Genomic DNA, 23,926 nt, shown 5'->3' with positions numbered 1-23,926 from the left:
CCTGATGTATGAAATAATGATATGTGTGTATGTGTGTGTGTGTGTGTGTGTGTGTGTGTGTGTGTGTGTGTATCTTTATTGTCCCAGATCAGAGCCCACTTCCCACCCTGTCTCTCTCTCTCTGCATTGTGAGACCACAGTGAAAAGGTGGCCGTCTCCAAGACAGGGCTCTCACCAGGAACCAAATATGCCGGCACCTTGATCTTGAACTTCGCAGCCTCCTGAATTTGTGAGAAATAAACGTCTGTTGTTTAAGCCACCCAGTTCATGGTATTTTGCTATAGCAGCTCAAGCTGATCTAAGACAGGGCTATTTTGAGGATGTGATGAATTAATAGACATAAGGCAATGAGGACAATGCCTAAAACAGTAAGTTCTGAATGCATTTTTAAAACTTTTTATTATGGAATATTTCAAATATAAATAAAAGTAGAGAGAATAGTATAATAAATCCTTATTAAACCATCACTGAGCTTCTATAATTATTAATTCACAGCCAATCTTGTTTCATCTATATTTCCATCCTTTTCTCCCACCCCTAGCTTATTTAGAAACAAACTCTAGACTTTATATAATTTTAACTGTAAATGTTTCAATATTATCTCTAAAAGACCAGGACTCTTTAAGCATAACCACAATATCATGATCACACTAAAAAATAATGAACAAAATACCATTGTCACACCTTAAAAATCAAGTTTGTCTTGGCTTTGGCCACCACTATATCCCCAAACCTAAAATAAGGTCTAGTATACAATAGGTGTTCAAGAAATCGGTGTTGAATACAGGAATGACTTACCTCTTTGCTTCAAGGGTCTCAAATATGACAACCTTCCAGTGTCTCAATATCTCTGAAGCTTTCTCTATTTAGTTATACTTGTCCACTCCGTACACATTTTCATGTTAACTACTCTTGGTCTGAATACTACTATTCGATACCTCTTCTAGTCCTGGCGGAAGAGAGATAGGACACATTAGGAAAGGAAAAGAACAGCAACAACATTCAACAAATACCTCCTTTCTCCAATTGAATGTTTGACTCCATGTAAGTTGCTGAGATCCAGTGGTGACTAAGACACCACTGAATAAAATAATTTCTAAGTTTGTGTAGAAGAATGAAGGCACAGCAATAACCAGATCATATGGAAGAGAAGAATATTGGGGAAGAACTTGGCTTATTAGAGATCAGAACATATTAAGGCCTCTATAATCAAATCCAAATGCTGCTGGCAAGGAAGTGATACACAGATCAGTGGAACAGAACAGCGAGATCAGAACTAGATCAACATAGCCGTGAGAATCCAATATGTGGCAGAGATGGCATTTCAGTGCAGTTGAAAAAGGAGTAATGGTTTAATTAATGAAACTTACAAAACAGCTAGCTTTTATAAGAAAGTTGAAACCTGATTTTACGTTATATACATAAATAAACCCCAGGTGGATTAAAGAGTTGACAGCCAAATAATAATAAGAAAAAATACCTTGAGAGAAAATGCAAAGATGACAAGAGCAGTCTCGAGCATTAAAAAAACAAGAAAATCATATTTAAAAAGAAAGACATTTTACTCCACAAAATTACTTTCATGGCAACAGACATCATTCACAAAGTCAACATAAAAACAAAAAATTTGATTATGAAATTATTTGCAACACGGATGTCAAAGAAAAGGTTAATATCTATCATATGCAAAGAGCTCTTACAAATGAATAACAATTGAATGAAGAGGATTGGAGTCAAGCAAAGGATAAGACTAGGCAGGACACGGTGCAAATCCAAATGGCCCAAGGATACGAGGAAAGTGCACAAGCTCACTAGTTGTAGAGGAACTTGAAATTAAAGTAACTATGAGATTTAATTTTATCCCCATCAAACTGGCAAAAACTAGAAATAATACTAACACCTATTGCTGGAGTAGATGTGGGGAAATAGTAGACTCATGAATTGTTGGAGAAAATGTGACTCGTTGCAGCATTTTTGGAAAGCCAACTGGCAACACTGACTGAAATTTTAAAATACATATACCCTTCAACTGAGCAATCCCACTCCTGGGGACCCAATCCATAGAAATAAAAATGCCATTGGAAAGGATGTATGTACAAGGATGTTTACTGCAGCACTGTTATAGTGGAAGCAGGGGTAGGACCAAGAAATAAAGTGAATGCCTGTCAGTAGAGGGCTGGATGAAGAAATAACAGTAATTATTCACTATGAAATATTATGCTGCCATTAAAAGAATGAATTAGAGCTATTGCAGCTGACTCAGAGAGAATCCCATGAGTGTTGTTATTTGAAGGATAAAGCAGAATGAAGAAAGGGTGCCTCACAGAGGAAAACAGGGGAGAATGGATAGCACAAGAGAGCATGGCTTGTCCAGAGAAAGAAAAGGAGTGTGGCTGGAACAGTGTGTATGTGGAGATGGGGAGAGCAGGACAGAGGAGTGGGAGAGGGTGAAACAATGGGTGAGATTGGAGGACCCAGGACCAGGTCTCACAAACCGCGTGTAGATTCCGGTACAGGTTCTAAGCAGGGAGATGCTACGACCTCACACCTTTTCTGAGTATCTATGTACCCCACAGTCCTGGGTGCTCGATATAAAGTAACCCATACTCTACTGAGGGCATCAATATTAATTTTCCCATTTCCCAGATGAAGAAATTGAGGCTCCGGGGGCGAAGCACCTTCCCCGGGGTCTCTGGGACTCTAACCCAGTCTTCTCACTCCAGACTCCACATTCTTTCCACTAACCATTCAGTTTGGCTTCCACAGCTAAATATAATCCCCTTGGTGGAGGGGGCGGGCCTAGGTGTGAGCCCCGAAGCCCCCTGTGGGAACAGAAAGAAGACAAGAGCTCAGTAGATATCTATTTGTCACTGAGTCTCAAGCAGAAGGGAGAAGGCAGCTGACCCACAGAGACTCTCCCCACTCTGGGGTCCTGATTACCTACTGGCCGAGGCTGTGCAGGCAGGCAGAGCTGTGTGCAAACTGTGAACCTGCTGTTTGCTGGCTGTTTGACTTGGCATGTTTAACCTCCCTGAGCCCCAGTTTCCCCAAGGTTTCTGCAGCATTAAAGGAGAAAGGGCCCTGGCACATGATAGGCAATCGGCCAATATGGGACTCTAGGGCATGAGAGCCTCAGGGCTGGAACTGACTTTGGCCCCTATGAGCTGTGCAGCCTAGGGCAGAGTGCTTAACCTCTCTGTGCCTTGGGTTCTCCATCTGTGAAATGAGAGCCGTGACAGAACTTCCCTCGAGGGCTGGCTGGGAGGATTTACCTGAGTTCAGACGATGTGAAAGTTACCTGCAAATGTCACGGGGAGTGGGTGGCCAGCAGGAGTCCCGTCATTAAAACAAATATTATGACTTTTTCTCCTCTTCCCTCTCGTTCCGCTCACCCCAGTCCATTTATCCATGAATGTGTATCGAGGGCCTGTTCTGTGCTAAGATGCAAAGGACACGACGAGGAACACGAGAGACAAGGACCCAGCCTCTCAGAACTCAGGGCTTATCAGGAAAGACATGAAACAACATTTGAGTCACAGGAGGGCGAGGCCCAAGGAAGGAGGTTGAGGGAGCCCAGTTAGTGCACCAAGCCTGGCTGGGTCTGGGGGCAGGGCTCCATTCAGGCCTTAGGAAGCCCCACATCCACCTGGGAGACACTGAATTCCAAGAAGGCCCTCGGGGTGGGCTGACCGGTTGGTGCCTAGTGAGTTACTAGGCTTAGATCATAGATAGCCCACAAAAGTGCAAGAGACTCCAACTGCCCCTGAGGGGGTATTCAGGCACCCACGGGTTGTTGAAGAGGAATCTATGTTAGGAGAAGAGGAACTTGGTATCCTGCAGAACCCATCAGGGGTCAGTAGACAGGGTCATCGTCCACCCTCATCAGGCCTGGCCAAAGCAGGGCACGGTGCTGGGCCCCATCCTGCAGATGCTCAGAACCTGGCTACCCTCCCCACCCACCACGGAGCCCCTTCAGCTGTTTTGACCACTTCCATAAGGAGCCGGGCCAGCCACATTTATGGAATTGGTGGTGTACTTAGCAGAACATATTAACAAATCACTTGTAATGAAAACTTAGGAGAGGAGAGACTCCTCCACCCAACTCAGTCCTCGTGACTTCGACAGCCCCACGAAGCCACCATGACGTCCATTTTACAGATGAGTAAATGGAGGCACGGAGAGGTCAGTAACCTGTCCTGAGCTCACATAGCTTAGGAGGGAGGTGTGGAGCCAGGATTGCTAGAGCCCCTGGCCCCATGGTCAGCCTGTCGGTTCTTCCCACATTCTGGTCTTTGGGTCTATACCTCCATATGATGCCAACAGCTCCTTCACTTGCATCCCAGGCCTAGAGAAGGAACTCTGCCAGGCTCAGAACACTTTGCTATTGAGCCACCCTCGGGTACGACTAATGCCCCTTTAAGCCTGCAAGGTAGGGAAGGCTGAATCCTGAAAGCCAGGATCGTGAGCTTTGGGACTGCTATTCAATTGAAGAGGCAAAGGTCACTTCCTCCGGGAAGTCTTCCCTGCCTTCCCTGTCCATGCTGTGCTCCTGTCATACCACGGCCCTCCCTCTATCACTCCACATTCAGTCTTTGGTTCCTGCCAATAGCAGACTTGGTTTTGTTCATCTTTGTATCCATCGCACAGGGCTTGGCACACAGTAGCTACTGTGCCTGGTGCAAGGTCCTCCCTGACCTGCCCCACCTCCCTTTCCAGCCTGATCTCTGCCAGTTCCTCCAGGCACGTTGGCAAAACAGAATCACCTGTAGCTCCCAGAAGTGCACTGTGATTGCAATTAACAATCAATTGTGTAATCAATGACTTGATGTCTGCCTCCCGTGCATGTGTGATCCTGGTGGCACTGGTTTTGTTCACTGATGTGCCTTGACACATAATAGGTACTCAACAAACTTTTGCTGAGTGAATGTTCACATCCCCTATCTTTGCATCTACTGTTCCCTCTGCCTAGAAAACCCTTCCTGGTCTTCTCTGCTCCTTGTCTTCTGCTTCTCCTTTAAGACCCAGCTCAGCTCTCACCACCTCCTGGAAGCCCTTGCTGAGTACCCGGAGGGCATTCCCTGCCCTCCCTCCACTTGCAGGCCTCTCTCCACTCTGCTGATTGCTTCTGAGCAACATCCTTTTCATTTTGCAGTTTATTCAAAGCGCATGACACTCACAGGAGCTCAACATGTCGCTAACATTTATTTAGGGCTGACTATGGAGGAGGCACTGCAAACGCCTTTTATTTCATTTCATTATCAGAACAGCATCTCGAGGCAAGCATGCTTCCCCATTTTCCAGACAGGCCGGCTGAGAACTGGGAATGTTTGGTCACTTGCCCGAAGCCACACTGCTAGGAGGCAGCAGAACTGGCACCTGATCCCCTGTGGCCCAACCCTGCCGCCTCAGCAATGCCTCCATCTGCCTGAAATCCACATGGAGAGGACTGCCCTCCCTTTTCTTTCCTGTGGGTCACCTCCCCAGGTTCCACATCGTCCAGAAACCTCTGAAACGCCCCCTATTCTTCTCAGAAACCTCCAGCATCTTCTTCTGAAGATACTGTCGACAACCCCGTGCAGAGTTCCAGGCCAGCTCTCCCGGGATGTCCCAATCAGATGGTCCCCATTTCCTTACTCCTCTAGCCTGCTTGAGCTTCCAGTTGCTCCCTACTGACCCAGGGATTTTTACTGTGCAGTCCACACATATTTGGTGAGCACCTACTATGTGCCAGACCCCACGTGAGAGGCAGGGAATATAATGCAACACAACTAAGCCCCTACCTTTACACTATAAATAAGAAAACAAATACGTATGTGAGGTGAGAGGTGCTGCAAAGGGTTAAGGAGAGAAATTATACAGGTAAGGAATGAGGATGATGGAAGAGGGGCAGGTGGGCTTTTATATCAGGTGGTCAGTTGAGCAGACCGCTGCGGAAATAAAGGATTGAACCAGCTGCCAGAAGATGAGCACCCCAGGCAGAGGAAGTGTTATGCAAAGGCACTGGTGTAGGGCGCGGTCAGCTAACTGCTACGCGGCAGGAAGCTGAAATAAGCTGAGTCATCCTTCCTGTGGCCACTGCGCTTGCGTAAAGTAGCGACCTATCCGATGCTGGCTCACAAGTCGCACCACCGGCGAAAGCCAATCACAGAGCGACACATGTTCTTAATCCCTATATAAGCAGACTGCTATAGGATTGCGGTGTCTTCCTTCCATCTTTCTTCAACCAAGCTGTGCTCCAATAAAGTGTGATACGAGAAGAATCTTGCGTGTGGCGGCTCGTTATTCTGCCGGTCAGAAACGGCTCGCCGCAAGTGGTGCCGAAACCCGGGAACTTCGCGCCCTGCATGGAGGACCGATTCAGAACTCGACACACGGAGTGGTAACCGTCGGTGAGTAGTCCAGTCAGGTATGTTTTTCGGGGGTTTGGAGCCTGAAGTTTTTACTTTCGCTTTTGTCCTTTTAGTGTTTCTCATATTTTTCGTTTGCTTGTGGCTACGGTGCCACCAGCCCGATCGAGTGTGTCTTCCCTGGCCGATAGATAAGTCAAGCATTTTTGGGAATAGTTCGTCCACGGAGCCTACAACTGATTTTCATGAGCCTATTCAAGCCCTTTTAAGGGACCGAGGGCTAAAGCTCTCTCATAAAACCATAAGTAGGCTGCTACAAGATATCGAAAATGCCGCGCCGTGGTTTGGGGTATCAGGCAGCTTGACTGTTCCGTCATGGGAAAAACTCGGAAAAGACCTAGAGGAGTGTAACACAAGGGGAGAACTTTCTCGAGGCGCTCTCCCCTTGTGGAGCATGATACTTTCTTGCCTAAAGGAAGGAAAATGTGAAGAAATTATTCAACGAGGACGCAAGGCTCTTAGCATGTGTCAAGATAGCGCATCAGAGAATGAACAAACAGGGACTACGGTAGACAGGCCTGAAATTATGAAAAGAGAAAAAAGAAAACAAAAGGAAAAGCAAGAAACGGTGCCAGGATTATATCCAATCCTAGATGAGTTTAAGGAATTATATTTGTTTCAAGATGAATTAAATCCTAGAGAGGAGGAAGATTTAGAAGGAGCGGCCGCGGCATATGAACAAGAGCGGTATGGGCATTGGTACATGCCGCCACTCGCTAGCCCACCATATTTTAATCCTGCGGAGGCTAGAGCTTCCGCCCCTGATATCTAATAGAGGGATAAGACGTAAGTTACAAGGCATGACCGCCCCTATAGAAGCCCGCGGAAATTTAAACCGCCGAGACTTGGGTTTTTCTCAAGGGTCACTGAATTTATGATTCCTATTACATGGAGGACCACAACACCTGTGTGGGTACCTCAGTGGCCTTTGTCAAAGGAAAAGCTGGAGGCGGCATCCAAACTAGTGGATGAGCAGCTACAAGTAGGGCATTTAGAACCCTCCTAGTCACCCTGGAATAATTAAGAAAAAATTAGGGAAATGGCGTAAAGATTGTTTCTTTTCTATTCCTTTGAATAGTCGAGATAAAGCCCCTTGTATGGAGTTGCTTGAACAGGCCTTAGGCGTTTTGATTAAATATTTAGGGAATGGGGGATTGTTTCTTGCTCCCGAGGGAATACAGAAGGGAGATGTTGTAAATTTTTTAGGAGCTACTGTACATAGGAATAAGATAGTACCTCAAAAAATTGATTAGAGGGAAATCCTGATCTTAATTCCCCACGCCAATTGACCCCAGAGGCATTCCAAAAGCTTTGCTCTTTTTTGTCAAAAAAATGCAGGTGATTCATATTACAGGCTTGCCCTATAATCCACAAGGCCATGGCCGACGAAAAGCCCAAGGAAGGAGTCAAGACTGAGAACAACGATCATATTAATTTGAAGGTGGCGGGGCAGGATGGTTCTGTGGTGTAGTTTAAGATTAAGAGGCATACACCACTTAGTAAACTAATGAAAGCCTATTGTGAACGAACATTTAAATAATGATAAAGAAACCTCTGCTGAACGCCATGTGGCAACAAACCATAAAAATTATGGCAAAGTGATGTGGAAAGATGTGTTGTCCAATCAATGGAAGGGCCCGGATCGTGTTATTACTCGATCCAGGGGATCTCTTTGTGTCTCCCCACAGGATCAAGATCCGATCTGGGTGCCATCAAGACTGACGAGAATTGTTGAAGAAAACTTCAGAGAAGATGCTGAGCTGGATGTTCCTGATGATTCTTAATCGAAGTCTTTGTATTAGTTGGAATTCCACAAAGGATTATTCAGATTGTGCAACTGAGTGCTGCCGGGCTGGAGCCCGTTGCCTTTGGAGATTTTGCCTCTTGGCTCTCTTCTGCCTTTTCCTTCTTTGGGGAGTGGGTGGGGGTAGGAATCTTTGGAGTCTGCTGTGTATTTGGGATTATGCTGTGTCTCTGGTTGGTCTGTCGTGTGCGCATTAGGGCACATCGAGATAGGGTCCTGCTCACTCAGGCACTTCTGGCTATTAATGAAGGAGATTCTCCCGCAGCCTGGCTCTCCGCCCTGAAATGATTGCCCTTGCACAGAGAGGCCTTGTTGCCATTGCACCTCTATAGGGAGTCATCCATTGTCCTGATTGCCCTTGCACAGAGAGGCCTTGTCGCCATCGCACCTCTATAGGGAATCAGCCATTATTCTGAGGCAGCCCTTGCACCCTGCGGCCCTTGTTGGCATTGCACGCAGGAGGGTGCCTCAGACATGCCAACAGAAAACTGCCCTCGTACGGGCTATGTTCTGCTTGGTGTTCTAATAAATAAAAAAGGGGGAGATGTAGGGCGCGGTCAGCTAACTGCTACGCGGCAGGAAGCTGAAATAAGCTGAGTCATCCTTCCTGTGGCCACTGCGCTTGCGTAAAGTAGCGACCTATCCGATGCTGGCTCACAAGTCGCACCATCGGCAAAAGCCAATCACAGAGCGACACATGTTCTTAATCCCTATATAAGCAGACTGCTATAGGATTGCGGTGTCTTCCTTCCATCTTTCTTCAACCAAGCTGTGCTCCAATAAAGTGTGATACGAGAAGAATCTTGCGTGTGGCGGCTCGTTATTCTGCCGGTCAGAAACGGCTCGCCGCACACTGGGGTAGGCGTGGGGGCCATGGGATCCAGAATAGGAGTCTGACTGCAGGAGATGGAGGTAAGAAGGGAGAGCATGGAAGAGGAGAGGCTAAGAGGTGGGTGAGCCTGGTCGAGTAGGACATTCAAGACCCATTCTCTGTCCCCTCCCAAACTTACTCACCCAAGTGCACTACCTTCCTCTCACTTTCTCCATCCCCCGTTGGATTCCTTCTCCCCTAAAAGTCACTGGAAATCACCTTTTCCCCCTGCCCTTTAACATTCTGTTTCTTGCTTCTCCTCTGCATCTTTATGTGACCGCTGTATTTTACTCTATTACTTTATTATCCATTTTCTATCATCATTTTCTTTGCTGTACCTCAGTTCCTGGTGAAATCCCACACCAACCCCAGAGGTGGGAGGTGGGGGGGAAGAAGCATCAGACAGATTCAGAGCTCAGACTGGGGGTAGAAGTCCCAGTGGGAAGCTACCCCTCTGTGGGGATCCTTGTCACGGGCACCTCTATGCATGCATTTGCAGCTTCCGGTTCTCACCAGGCTCGGAACTAACCAGGCAGCCGTGCTCCACTCTCCCAGCCCCTCCAGCAGCCGACACCGGGGGCTCCCTGAGGCTTCCTCGGCTGCTCTCAGCTCTGCAAGGAGTAAAACCTGCCTGCTATCTCCTAGCATCTCCTTTCCTCCCCATTCCAGAGCCTGACACCCCCATCAGGGCATCTCTGCAGCAGATGTCCCAGCGTGGGGCTGAACAGCAAGGCGGGCTGGAAGCTTCTGGCGATCCACAGCGGCTGGATGTGCGGACAAGAGAGCAGAGCAGGCCCAGGAGGGGCAGCGTGGGGAAACCAGGCCAGTGCTGGCCTCCCAGGTCCGACTCTGGTACTGCCTTATCTCTTGTCTGCCCCCGGTCCTTCGATAACATCTTGGGGCACCTTCACCTTTCCCAGCCACGCCCCCACCTGCCAAGCTCCAGGGGCTTTTAGACACCTGCTCCTACTACTTTCCAAATGCTTACATCTTGTTTAATCCCCACAACCCTAACCTTATTCGTTCATTCAAAAACCATTCACTGGGCTTCCCTGGTGGCGCAGTGGTTGAGAGTCCGCCTGCCGATGCAGGGGACACGGGTTCGTGCCCTGGTCCAGGAGGATCCCACATACCGCGGGGCGGCTGGGCCCGTGAGCCATGGCCGCTGAGCCTGCGCGTCCGGAGCCTGTGCTCCGCAACGGGAGAGGCCACAGCAGTGAGAGGCCCGCGTACAGAAAAAAAAAAAAAAAAAAAAACCATTCACTGAGCACCTACAATATTCCAAGCACTTTCTAGGCATCGGGGATACTGCAATGAACGAGTATCATTCGAGTATCACACATGTGCTCCAACAACCCGGGGGGAAGTGGGCGGCTGGGGACAGGCTTCAGATAATAAATAAGAGAATGTCAAGTTGCAACAAGCACGGTGATGAAAACAAAACAGGTCAATGTCATATAGAGTGACATTTTAAATTGTGTGACCAGCAATGTCTCTCTGGGGGTGATATTTCAGCTAAGACTTGAATGATGTGCTAGGGGTCCAGCCTTCAGGGCGGACAGCATCCAACAGAGGGAGCAACAAATGCAAAGGATTTAACTTCAGGTGGGAACAATCGAGACACCTATCACCCCATTTACAGATGAGGAAGCTCAGAGGGGATAAGGTCACACAGAGAGTAAGCAGCAGAGCTGGGATTCAAACCCAGGTCCATCTGACTCCACGGCCTGTTCTCTTCCCACTTCATTGCTCCTGCCAGGCAAGGACGGTGATGCCAATGGATGGCTCGTTACCCCACGCATAGCAGTTTCTCTGGATTCAGCCCCAGCCTCCCTGTCCATCCCCATCAGTCATTCCAGCCTCCTTGAGATTCCTCATCCTACTTCAGGTCACTGCATTTGCACGTGCTGTTCCCCTGTTTTTGCAACGCCCTCCTCTCTTCCTTGACCAGTTGTGAGCTTTTCTCCTGGCCTTTGAGGGTGAGCTTGTCACCAAAGCCTTCTGGGACACTCCAAGACAGAAATAAATGCTCCCTGCCCTGGGCTTTCACGGCACATGTCTTCATTTTGTTCATTTATTCCTCAGTTGTGTACTCTGGGCCCACTGTGTGGCAGCCATTAAACAGAAATTCCAAACCCAGAGAGAAGTACGACGAGAGGAGAAGGGGAGCTGCAGGAGCGCACAGAAGGGAACGTCGGACACCCCAGGTCTTCCTGGGCCTGGGTCGCGGTGCCCTGGAATTAGCTGTCTGCTTGACGATCGCCCTGATTTGGGTATTTTCATCTCATCTGCCTCCCGAGCACCTTAGCACATCGCCTGGCACAGAGCAGGCCTGCCTTTGGATTTTTATATCCACAAAGTAGTTTGTTTGTACAGGGTGCCCGCTCCGTGCTAGGCACTAGGTGTTGGAAACACGAGAACACAGCAGACCAAAATCCCTGCCTTCCTGAGGCTTTATTCTAGCGAGCATAGAATGTAATTGAATGAATGATTGCCATTCCCGATTCATTCATTCACATGCTGAGAAGACATAGACCGGGAGCAGGGAGTGAAGAGGCAGTAGCATGGAACAAAACAGTGCACGTGGCCAAAGCAGAATTGTCAGTCTCCCCCGCTCCCCGCAGCCCACTCATGCTGCAACCTGCTTCTTCCTCAGAGCGACGTATCTCAGCCATGGACACCGATATTCATCCGTTTTCTCCCCAATATCCCAAATCCCTCAATTTCTTTCCGTCCCCATCGCCACATACTGGCCTAGCCCGCCATTGTCTCTCGCTCGCCTCTCGGCCATAGCTGCCTTACTGTCTCCAGCCTCCGGGTTTGCTTCTCACACTTCCTATCCCACCAGCCTCCTCCGGGGGGCTTCTTATGCTTCAGCCTCCCTTCCATGGCCTCCAGGCTCTTAGCCTAAAACACTCCCCATCATTATTTTTATTTTTTAATATTTATTATTTATTTATTTACTTTCCTTATTTTTTTGGCTGCGTCAGGTCTTAGTTGTGGCACGCGGGATATTTGGTTGTGGCGAGCAGTCTCTTCATTGCGGTCCTCGGACTTCTTTCTAGTTGTGACACGTTTTTTTGGTTTTTGGTTTTTGGTTTTTGGTTTTTCTCTCTCTCTCTCTAGTTGTGGCGCATGGGCTCTGTAGTTTGTGACACGTTGGCTCTCTCATTGAGGTGCGCGAGCTCAGTAGTTGTGGCACGCGGGCTTAGTTGCCCTGCGGCATGTGGGATCTTAGTTCCCTGACTACGGATCGAACCCGTGTCCCCTGCACTGGAAGATGGATTCTTTACCACTGAATCACCAGGGAAGTCCCCCCCTCATTATCTTTAAATTGCTTAGCATCTTTTCCCTAAAACTGGCCAATCCTCTTTTCCCTCCAGTGCACACTTCTGCACCTTTGCACAGGCTGTTCCCTCAGTCTGGAATGCCCTTCCTCTTCTCAGCTCCCCTCCACCCTCCCACCCCCATCTTAGCCTAGCTGAATCTGAGTTAATCTCAGTTTAAATGTCCTGTCCTCCGGGAGGATGTCCCTCACACCCTAGCTTGAGTTTAGTCTCCCTGGTCCATGGCCCCACAGCATCCCTCACCTAACATTCTCCTTACTTTAATGTGGCTCTTCCTCACCTGTCTCCTCCTTCTAATTGTCTTCAGATCCTTGGAGGAAGGGACCGTGTTTTTCCTACTCAACATCCCCAGGAAATCTACTATGTGTACCTGACACATAGCAGGTGCTTGATTTGTTGAATGACTAGATGAACAAATGAATAAACTATGAAACTTGGATCTAGTAGAACTTGATTACTCAATGCAAAATGTTCAATTCTCTGCTGTTCCACCTAACTTGATATATGACCTTGGGACTTGATTTATGACCTCTCTGACCCTCTGTTTCCTCACCTATAGGATAAGATAGTAATATGCATTTGCAGTGTTGTTGGAATGGTAAGTGTAAGAACCTGTGTGACAATTTGTATGGAAACACAAAAGACCCCGAATAGCCAAAGCAATCTTGAGAAAGAAAAACGGAGCTGGAGGAATCAGGTTCCCAGACTTCAGACTATACTACAAAGCTACAGTAATCAAGACAGTATGGTACTGGCACAAAAACAGAAATATAGATCAATGGAACAGGATAGAAAGCCCAGAGACAAACCCACGCACATATGGTCACCTTATCTTTGATAAAGGAGGAAAGAATATACAGTGGAGAAAAGACAGCCTCTTCAATAAGTGGTGCTGGGAAAACTGGACAGCTACATGTAAAAGAATGAAATTAGAACACTCCCTAACACCATACACAAAAATAAACTCAAAATGGATTAAAGACCTAAATGTAAGGCCAGACACTGTAAAACTCTTAGAGGAAAACATAGGCAGAACACTCTATGACATAAATCACAGCAAGATGCTTTTTGACCCACCTCCTAGAGAAATGGAATAAAAACAAAAATAAACAAATGGGACCTAATGAAACTTAAATCTTTTGCACAGCAAAGGAAACCATAAACAAGACCAAAAGACAACCCTCAGAATGGGAGAAAATATTTGCAAATGAAGCAACTGACAAAAGATTAATCTTCAAAATTTACAAGCAGCTCATGCAGCTCAATATCAAAAAAACAAACAACCCAATCCAAAAATGGGCAGAAGACCTAAATAGACATTTCTCCAAAGAAGATATACAGATCGCCAACAAACACATGAAAGGATGCTCAACATCACTAATCATTAGAGAAATGCAAATCAAAACTACAATGAGGTATCATCTCACACTGGTCAAAATGGCCATCATCAAAAAATCTACCAACAGTAAATGCTGGAGAGGGTGTGGAGAAAAGGGAACCCTCTCGTACTGTTGGTGGGAACGTAAATTGATACAGCCACTATGGAGAACAGTATGCAGGTTCCTTAAAAAACTAAAAACAGAACTACCATACGACCCAGCAATCCGACTACTGGGCACATACCCTGAGAAAACCATATTTCAAAAAGAGTCATGTACCAGAATGTTCATTGCAGCTCTATTTACAATAGCCAGGACAGGGAAGCAACCTAAGTCTCCATCAACAGATGCATGGATAAAAAGATGTGGCACATATATATAATGGAATATTACTCAGCCATAAAAATAAACAAAATTGAATTATTTGTAGTGAAGTGGATGGACATAGAGTCTGTCATACAAAGTGAAGTAAGTCAGAAAGAGAAAAACAAATATCATATGCTAACACATATATATGGAATCTAAAAATAAAATTGTCATGAAGAACCTAGGGGCAAGACGGGAATAAAGACACAGACCTACTAGAGAATGGACTTGAGGATATGGGGAGGGGGAAGGGTAAGCTGGGACAAAGTGAGAGAATGGCATGGACATATATACAAACGTAAAATAGACAGCTAGTGGGAAGCAGCCGCATAGCACAGGGAGATCAGCTCGGTGCTTTGTGACCACCTAGAGGGGGGGGATAGGGAGGGTGGGAGGGAGGGAGACGCAAAAGGGAAGAGATATGGGGACATATGTATATGTATAACTGATTCACTTTGTTATACAGCAGAAACTAACACACCATTGTAAAGCAATTATACTCCAGTAAAGATGTTAAAAAAACAATCTGTGTGAAAATATGTGGAACCTAGAAGTTACTCCCTTAAATCCTTGCCAAATCTGTGGATGAGAAGCAAATAGCATTGGTGTGATATCCTTATTCAGAAAGCTTCTATCTTGGGTCAAGGCACAGAGGTTAAGACCTAGGGCTGTTTGTTGGGCTTCTGGGCTAGAGCTCTGCCACTCACTCACTGTCACTCACAACCTTAGGCTAGATATTTAAACCATTATGTGACTCAGGTTCCTGATCTGTAAAACGGTTCCTCCCTCATAGGATTGTTGTGGGACTCAGCCTAGATCAGTGCCTGGCATGTTAGCTATTGTCATGGTTATTTACACATAACACTGACAACCACACTGTAAGGCTTCTGCCAGTGGCCCTCCTGACAGAAGAAGAGAGATTTCCAGAGAGGTTAAGTGACTGCCCAAGGTCATACAGTGAGGAAATGGCAGCCTTGTGCTCCAAGGCCAGGTCTGCTGTGCCCAAATCCCATGTTATTTCCACTCCATCAAAGAAGGAGCTCAAAATAGGCCTGTGGCATTTCAGCTAATTTCCTCTAAGCCTTTACCAAGTCGCCAACTGCAGACTCCCAAAGCTGCTCCCCTAAGAGCACCCATTCAGCAGCTGCTAAGTGTGTGTGCCTGGTGGCTCCAAAGCATCTAATGTGGTTTGCACCGAGCCAGGTCTTCCCAGGTAGCCTTGCCTGGTCTGCAGAAGGGACCGCAGGAGTAGAGCTAGGTTGGGGAGGGGAAAGGGGAGTGGTACACGAGTTAGATGGAAGAAGAGGCTGGAAACCAATCTGGATGTAAATGGCGGGGAGGAGAAACGAGAGGCAAGCACATCTACTGAGTGCCTACTACGTGCCAGGTACACCATCTAAAACTCACTAGAATCACTCAGCCTTTATTTATCAAGTATCTGTTATGTATCAAGCCCTGCACTAGCTCCCAAAGGTACAATGGTGAACAAGATACAGCTATTGACCTCAAAAGGCTCACAGGTCAGAGAGAGCTGACACAGGCACAAAATAAAGTGCTACGAAAGGGATGGTAGAATCTGAGCAGGGTGGCAGCTGTGAAAAGCAGGGAGCAACTGGGAACAACTTCAGAAAGGGGGAGGCAGTACTATGCGCTCATTTTACATGTGGTGAAACTGAGGCTCTAGGAAGCCGACTTGTTTGAATCCTGCAGTTACCAAGCAGCACAGAGGCAAGCTGTGTCCCCAGGCCTGTTCTGTCTCCAGAAGTGTCTGTTCTCTCCACACCGTCGACCTAAAGCTCTTACGTGCCCCCGCACCCACTTTCCTTTACTCAATGATTATCTGGCTAGAAGATTAATCAAATGCTGCTGAAGCTGCCGCCACTGTCAGTGGCTGAGATGTTAGCTGCTTCTGCAGTCAAACAGAAGCTTTTGAGCCTCTGTTACTGATTCTGTTAGAGCAAAAGATTCAGGGCTTGGTCTGAAAGGGATGGGGGGCTAAGAAGGAGGGTTCTATCTCCAGTCTGAAGGGACTTCTTGGACAGGTCAAAGGCAAGCAAGGTGACAGGAGTAAGTGAGAGCAAGCTTCTCAGGCTCATGTGGCTGCGCCCAAACCTCTCTCGACTCTCCCCAAAAGTCCCGTTTAAGAAGGCTTCCTGCTTGCCCCTCACTTTTTTCTCAAGGAAGAGAGCCAAGAAAATCACTCATCTGAACCCCTGGCTGAACTTGCTAGGCTCCCTGCTGAGTGAGATCGGCATGTCAGTTCCTCTCCCATCCCAATTTCCATCCCCATCCTCAAAGGACAAGAAACCAAACAGGAGAAATCCTCAGTCCGCAAAAGCAGCTCTTGCTATATATACCCTAAAGGTACCTTAGCAGAGGTTGCTGTAATCTTGGTCGCATTCTCCGGACACCAGGACCCTCTCCAAGGTGCCAGGAGCACAGCGATTACCCCTCTCAAGAGTCCTTCCTTTGTGAGAAGGGAAAAGGGAGCAAGAGAAGGAAGTTTCAAGGAGGATGGAGAAACAGGTAGTTTTTCTACACCAAAAAAAAAAAAAAATGTATTGGCCATACCTTCAGACCAACTCTGAGCTAAGGGAAAGACGTTAGGCAATACCAAAGAAAGTCTGTTTTGAATTCAGTCACCTTTTATATACTCTTTGATAATCACCAGATCACTAAGAAATTGTCAAGCAAATTATCTCCAGACAAAAATGGAAGAAGAAAGTATAGAATAGCTGAGCTATGAAATTGAAACATCTCTAACCCCCAACTGACCCATCAGACTTACACCTCTCTCTAGGCTCCTCCCCCCACCCAAAATCAAAAACAGTGCACCTACATCATGCCTCATGTGCTCTCCCTCACCTAACTAGGAAACTGATCAGAGAGAAATATAATCAGTAGCAGCAGGAATCTGATGGGGTTCTTTCTCCAGGGGTCACTTTAAGGAAAAGTTGCACATATAGAAACAAGAGGTGACACTGTAATTAACACAAGACAACCATTCTGCTGAGGAAAAGCGGAGAGTTATGATGTGTTTCCTTATTCACAGCAGGGAGATTTTTCTCTCTTCCCATCCAGTTCACAAATGACATGGGAAACTTAGAAGGACTCACATTTCACTCACTTCCCCTCAAACAAGTTTATCCTTGAGATGAAACTCATCGCCCAAGCCCCAGCCGCCAGTCACCCTTTTGCACCCTTTTCCATGAATAGTCTTTCCAAAATGTCTGCTTGTAGGAGCAAGATTTGGGATTTCACGGAAAACTACAGAGACACACATACACACCCTGTCAGCTAGAAAGAGACAGAGACGAGACAGAAACGACCAAAAGGAGAACAGCTAACGTGCCAACAAAATAAAACAGGTCCCCCAAACAGCAAAGTGCAAAAGATGATTTAAAAAACACATAGAGACCGTGTTTGTAATTACCCATCCAGGTTATATTTTCAGGGCTTCCAGGCAAAGAAACGGCTGGTCCAAGTTTTGTGCCCGTCTGATTGTGATGGGAGGGTTGTATTTGAAGCTCTGGGCACGTAGAGATGGAATGAGAAGGAGGCTGAGCTGGAAGAAACAGCGAGGGGGAAGGGAAGGGGAGAGAGTGTGAGAGAGAGAGAGAGAGGGAGAGGGAAAGGGAGAGGGAGCGGAGCTATCTCTAGCTACGCCTTCCTCTAAGCTCCGGGAGCCCAGAAGAGCGCTCATTTCAGGATCTGGGAGAGGGGTAAAAAGAGGAAAGGCAGCCCCCGCTCTGCCCTGGCCTTGCTGCCCCCGAGGGAAGGGAGGACTCTGGCCCGCGCCCCCCTCCTGGCGGGCCGCCGGGGGAGCCGGGGAGCGCGCGAAGCGGGCGGCGCAGGGAGCTGTCCAGTTCAGCACCACCCGGTAATGCAGTAGGTGGGAGCGCCTCCGCCGGGGCCCGAGCCGGCAGGGAGTGGGGTGGGAGGGGGCAGGCGGACGGCCCATCCTGCAGCAAGACGCCGGCTCCCTTGTTTCCAGGAGCTTTGCAGATAGGGGGAGGGAAACCCGCCTCGATTCTCTGGGAGAAACCCCCTCCCTCCCCCACTTCGCCAACACTACCACCGCCACCAACAACAATAACCGCCGCCGCTGCTCGTCCTGCCGCCGCCGCCGCCGCCGCGCCTGCCCGCCCTACTGCTGCAGCTGCCGCTGCCGGGGCACAACCATGGAAGGCGAGACCCCCGCACCTGTTCAGCTGAAATCAAGGGCTTACAGAATACTGGGAAGTCTGGTCTGAAACGAAAACGCCCGAGACCCCCCCAAGGAAGAGAACTGGCGAAGCAAAGGATTTTCATGGCGCAGGCCGCAGAGCCGAGAGCGAAGACGGAAGGTTGCATCTCGGCTTTTACAATCTCTAACTGTCTAGGTCCCGACCATGAGAGATTGTGTTGAGAATGCGGCTGATCCCTGGTTCACTGTGGAAGCCCTCTCCAAATTAGCTATCACATATGGAAACTGGAGACCAGAATTTTAGGAAAAGAGATTAAGGCATCTCACTTGGGGGGGTGGGGGGTGTCTTTTTATTTTTTCCTTTTTTTTTTTTTTAATCACTGCAACTGGAACAGTTTCTGATCTCAAAAGGCAAGCCTCTCTTCCCGTGTGATCTTTATAATTTACACTCTTTTCCGTGAGCTTTCTTACCTCCCTTTTTTTATATCTCTCCATATCCTCTATTAACACATATATCCATTATATTCGTAGTGGAATTATTTTTATTTTTTTGCTTTAGTACTCGCACCCTCACACACACTCTCCCGAGAACCAGAAGTCGGTTGGGTGTTTATATAATGAAGAATTATGGGGCTGTTTGATCGAGGTGTTCAAATGCTTTTAACCACCGTTGGTGCTTTCGCTGCCTTCAGTCTGATGACCATAGCTGTGGGAACCGACTATTGGCTCTACTCCAGAGGGGTTTGCAAGACCAAAAGTGTCAGTGAGAATGAAACCAGCAAAAAGAACGAGGAAGTTATGACCCATTCTGGATTATGGAGAACCTGCTGCCTAGAAGGTATTTGATTTCCCATCTCCTCCCCCTCTCCACCCCCCCTCCTCTTCTCACTCCCCCTCCCCACCCGCCTCCAAATAAGTTCCCTTTACATTCCACCATTTTCTTACTTCACTCCTTCCACCACAGATCAAGGTTGGTTGGGTTAGTTTCAGAGGAAAGAAAATCAATAAGCAAAAGCCATACTCAACCCTCAAGCCTCCACCACCCCCCTTCCTTCAAACCTCTTCATTGAAATAATCTATGATATGATGAAAACAACAAGAGATTGTCTTTAAAAGTCAAATGTGCTCCACCTGCTTTGGAATCATTAGGATTTGCCTTTTGATGTAGTATGGCCCTCTATGAGGGGGTAGAGAATAACTGCCTCTCTCAACCCCGCTCCTCTTTTCGTAATGAAGAATTCCAAAATGCTTTTCCTTTCCCGTCCTCCTCCCCTTACTCCCCAAAAGTCCCAGACACCTCATCATCTGCAAATCTCCTTTTTTTTAAAAAAAATCTGTTTTTTCTAAGAACCCTTATTTGGTAAATCCTAATTATTCCAGGATCGCAAGCTGAGTTCAAGAGCATTTCGTAATGTCTATGAGCCACACATATCGTTCGAGGCGACTGGCTGTGTGTGTATGTGTGTTTTAACGTTTACAAAGTCTAAAAACACGTAACGTCTCTCACAGGAAACAGACCCAAGTTCTAATAAACAGCAATTCACTTGCAGATTAGGCTGAGAACCAATTCACTTCCACACAGAGTGACATGTCTATTATCCAGAAGCGTGTAGAATCAGCATTGCAGCCAGCTTGGGAATCAGACATTGTGCAGGGAGGCTGGGAGGGAGAGGAGGGCATGGGGAGGTTGAGGGGGAACAGTAGGGAGCAGTGGGTCAGGAGTGTCAGCTGTTTGTCTTGATCTTGCAGGGTCATTGGGACACGTGTGCCTGTGCATGTGCTGTGGGCAAAGCGGTCCCCACGGTGGAAAGGCTGGAAGATCAGGGTACGGGTGAAAGCATGTGCTTTGAGACACATTAATAAACACAGGGGGGAAAAACTCCTGCAGGTCATACAACCTGCATTTAGCAACAGACTTTAATATGAGGGGCTGCATTTGAGCGGCTACCTATGTCTGTGTGTACAAGCTACAGCCAGCCATAGGAAGACATGCACAGAGAGATACATGTTTCTGGGTGGAAAGAAAAGCTTATGTGCTTTGCTTCTGATATGAACCAATACGGAGGCCGTTTGAGGCAGCGTCGGGAAGCGGGGACTGCAGGATTGTTTGTTAAGCTCAACATGGGATGGTGATGCAGGGAGTTGAAGCCAGGAGATGGTGGAGAAGAGAAGGAAACAGACAGGGAGAGGGAGAAATGATGTGGCCCCAGAGTCTAACCCAAACTGAGCAAAAGCTGCTCTTTCGGAAATATTTACGTCTGGGAAAGAGCACCAATTCCATGCCCACCCACCCACCCCCCCAACAAGCTTGGTGCAAGTGGTTGAGTGACGGCTGAACATGTTTTGAATAGCTAAGTGACTTCATTGAGCGATGGTCTATTTGACGCATACTGCATTTGGTGCCCTTTCTCAATCCAAACCACTGCCTTGAACATGGTCTGCAGCGGAGCTCTATGCTGAATGCTATATGCTCTTCCCCAGCCGAAGAATCGATATCGGGAAATTAATAGGCACTGTTTTAAACACACCCCTCCTTTAAAAAAATGAAGAGGCTTTCATGCAGCTAGTCACTAACAGTGGAAAGACTTCCAGTTAATTAAACATTTATGGCATGCTTTTATTCCAAAAGAGAAGGAAAGCAAAGTGAATGAGGGTTGCTTTAGGGAAATGGTCATAGTAGCAATTTACCTTCCTTGGACTTTAGTTAGATGGATGAAGATGTGCAGACAAGAGATGAGACGAAAGACAGGACATGGTTTTAGGAGAAATATTCCCAGCAATTGGTGAGTTGGTATAAATATACTTTATCAGGGTTTTATGTGCAAATTCTTAATACCATGATCTTTTAAACATTTTCTAATTCCCTGAAGGGAAGAGGACTAGACAGTGGCTTTGGATCACTTATGCATTAAAAGGCTTAAGTATTTTCATTAAAATTCCATCTGTTCGGTGTCCACATCCCCAAATGTGCTGCCCGCCCCCTTCAGCTTTCTCTTCAAGCCGTACCCACACCTCCCTCCCTGAATCATCCCTAAAAGTGTTAGTATTGCAACACTTCCCAAGGATTGTGGGTTTGGCTCTTCTCCCCAGGACTGGGGCCTCCCCGGCAGTCGCGGGTGGGGGGTGAAGCCTGGGCCAGGCTGCTTTAGGATTCTTGTGCCTTTTCCACTTGTAGCCAAGGTCCAGGCAGGAAGGGTGGGTACTCAGGGCCCCAGTTCAACCCGGCCTTTAATTTCCAAAGCCTCTGTCCATATGGACTTTTGAAGGCCTCAGACTCCCCCTTAGGAAGTTGGGCCTTGGCCACTTAGGAAGTGGTTTGAAGGTTTTAAAGCCACATATTTTCAAAGACTGCACTGATTTCCAAAGATTATAAATGCACTTATTTCTGCAGGTTGACACAGATGGTTCTTGTGGGACGTTCGTGTACTTGCTTTATTGAGCATTCAAAATAGGGTCGGCCTTTATGGAAATCAAGTTGCCAGTTTCCCCCAACCTGTGTTTTTTGTGAGAAACTGGACTTTCAGAAAAGATTTCCCATCACCCGTTTATTGTGTTTCCTGCCCGTATCCAAAAAGTTGCGAACAGATTTCCAATCTTCTCTCCAACATGCTGCTAATGACTCCACATGAAAAACAACCCTGTCTGCTTCCGATCTCTTTGGCTCTCCGGTTTGCGTTAGGGCTTTTTATCTCCTGAGATGACTTTTTTGTGGCTGTTCACTTCTTGATGAAAATAAGAATCAGAAAACCTTTCTTTGCCTCTACGGCTGTTTGTGAAATGCATTCCTCTGTTGAGGAATGAGAAGAGAACAGGACCACTTGTTAGGGGTAGACACAGTGGGAAGGGGAGAGGAATCAAGAAGAAACCACAGCCTTTATTTTCTCCCTCTGCAGAGTGAAGAGTAGTGGTGTCTCTGGGTGTGAACTTGAAACCCCCAGCAGACTAGTGTCCTTCGTGGGATTTGAGGGCATGGGGGACGGTCTGCCCGTGGATCCATGTAGAAGGAAAGTGATAGGAAAAGTTCTTGAACTTTTCAGGAAAGCTGCTTTAAGAGCCTCCGAATGGAGAGACGAATTGGCCCTTTCAGAGAAGAATTCAGTAAAATCTACAACAGGACATTAAAACAGCTTGTTCCAAGCGTGCTGTCTCTGGGCCACGCGGTGACCTGCTGTTCCGTGTATTAACCTCTGTTGTCACCAAAAGGAATCATCGTCTCCAGGGGCAGCAAGAAATTCACTCTTTGTGTTTATTCTCTCCTGCACCTTCCTCCCCTCTGTCTGAGCTCCATGTCTCCCCCAGAGGATTCCCAGCCCTGCAGAGGAGGAGCCAGCAGCAGTACAACGTGGTCCAAGGCAGAAATGCACCCTCCCTTCTCTCTCCCTCTCTCGCCCTTTTCCTTGCTGTGAGGGAGAGCAAAAATCTTTCTCTCTGTCCAGATTGTTCAAATCCCTCTGCTGAATTTCTGAGCTCTTCTTCCTCCTGGCTTTTCCTCTCTTCTCCTCCACAACTTGCTTACTCACAGGGGCTCTGCCATCCATTCTCCATCCCTGTTCTCTTTGAGTAAGAGGTGTCTGGGTTTTCCTGAACTATGTTTTCCAAGTTGATAATTGCATAGCTTTTGCTTGGCCTGCAAGGTGCGCAGTGCCCCACGCTGGGTTCAGACATGGCTCTCTTGTTCTGCAGAAGGAAAGTATATATCTTTTATTTTAGAAATGCGAACTGCCTTTCCCGGACACTCTTGTCTTTACGTGTGGAAGAGCTGAGTTTAGAAGTTACTAATGGGCCTTCATACTGTGTACCTATCGCTCCATAATTCCCAAGATAATTTGATTCTCTTTAGGTTCTTTGCACACAGTAGGTCCAGAAAAAATATCTATCAGTGGATTGATTCAGAAATTCTTAAATTATTGAAATTAATTCAAAGATCATAAGGTCATGCAGCAAGCAAGTAATTGAGAGATGGGGGGGTGGGAGAGAGAGAGAGAGAGAGAGAGAGAGAGGAGAGAGAGAGAGGAGAGAGAGAAAGGGGGAGGGAAGGGGGTGAGGAAATCAGGATGATTGGTTTGTTCTTCCCAGAATTTCTTTTTTATTTTTTTAATTTAATTTTTTATTTTATATTGGAGTGTAGTTGATTTACAATATTGTGTTAGTTTCAGGTGTACAGCGAATTGATTCAGTTATACATACACATAGATCCATTCTTTTTCAGATTCTTTTCCCATATAGGTTATGGAATTTCTTTTTTAAAAGAATGAGTCATGACTTCATTGTTGTAAAATGAGAAAATTCAAAAAGAGTCAGTCATTGGGTTGCACAGCTCCTAATTAGCTAAAGAAAAATTATCAGTACACTCAGTCTCTATGGGGAAGAAAAACATTAACCCACTGCTTTCCTTCCCTCTTCAGCTTTTAAAGGATGCCAAAATCTAGTTTGATCCTAATACTCACTAGAACAGACACTTTGGGCAGAGAGCAGGCATCATGGACCATCCCTACGTAGCTTCCCCAAAACCTGCCCCAGAATTCTTTACCAGACTTCCCCACCCAGTTCCCAGGACCTCGAGAAC

General features: G+C 47.0%; 1 protein-coding gene across 1 annotated transcript in view; it reads left to right on the top strand.

The window, feature by feature from the left end:
* The first annotated feature begins 18,408 nt into the window (after positions 1–18,408).
* Positions 18,409–23,926, top strand: part of CACNG2 (calcium voltage-gated channel auxiliary subunit gamma 2) — a 120,014-nt gene continuing 114,496 nt past the window's right edge. Inside the window, exon 1 of the mRNA XM_060023921.1 lies at positions 18,409–19,198. Coding sequence (XP_059879904.1) covers positions 18,988–19,198 — 211 coding nt within the window. The 5' untranslated portion in view covers positions 18,409–18,987. The remainder of the gene's footprint in view (positions 19,199–23,926) is intronic.

Source organism: Delphinus delphis, chromosome 11, assembly GCF_949987515.2.
Source record: "Delphinus delphis chromosome 11, mDelDel1.2, whole genome shotgun sequence".
NCBI classification, from domain to species: Eukaryota; Metazoa; Chordata; class Mammalia; order Artiodactyla; family Delphinidae; genus Delphinus; species Delphinus delphis.
Note: the sequence above shows the minus strand (reverse complement) of the source record. Positions and strands in the feature narration are given on the sequence as shown.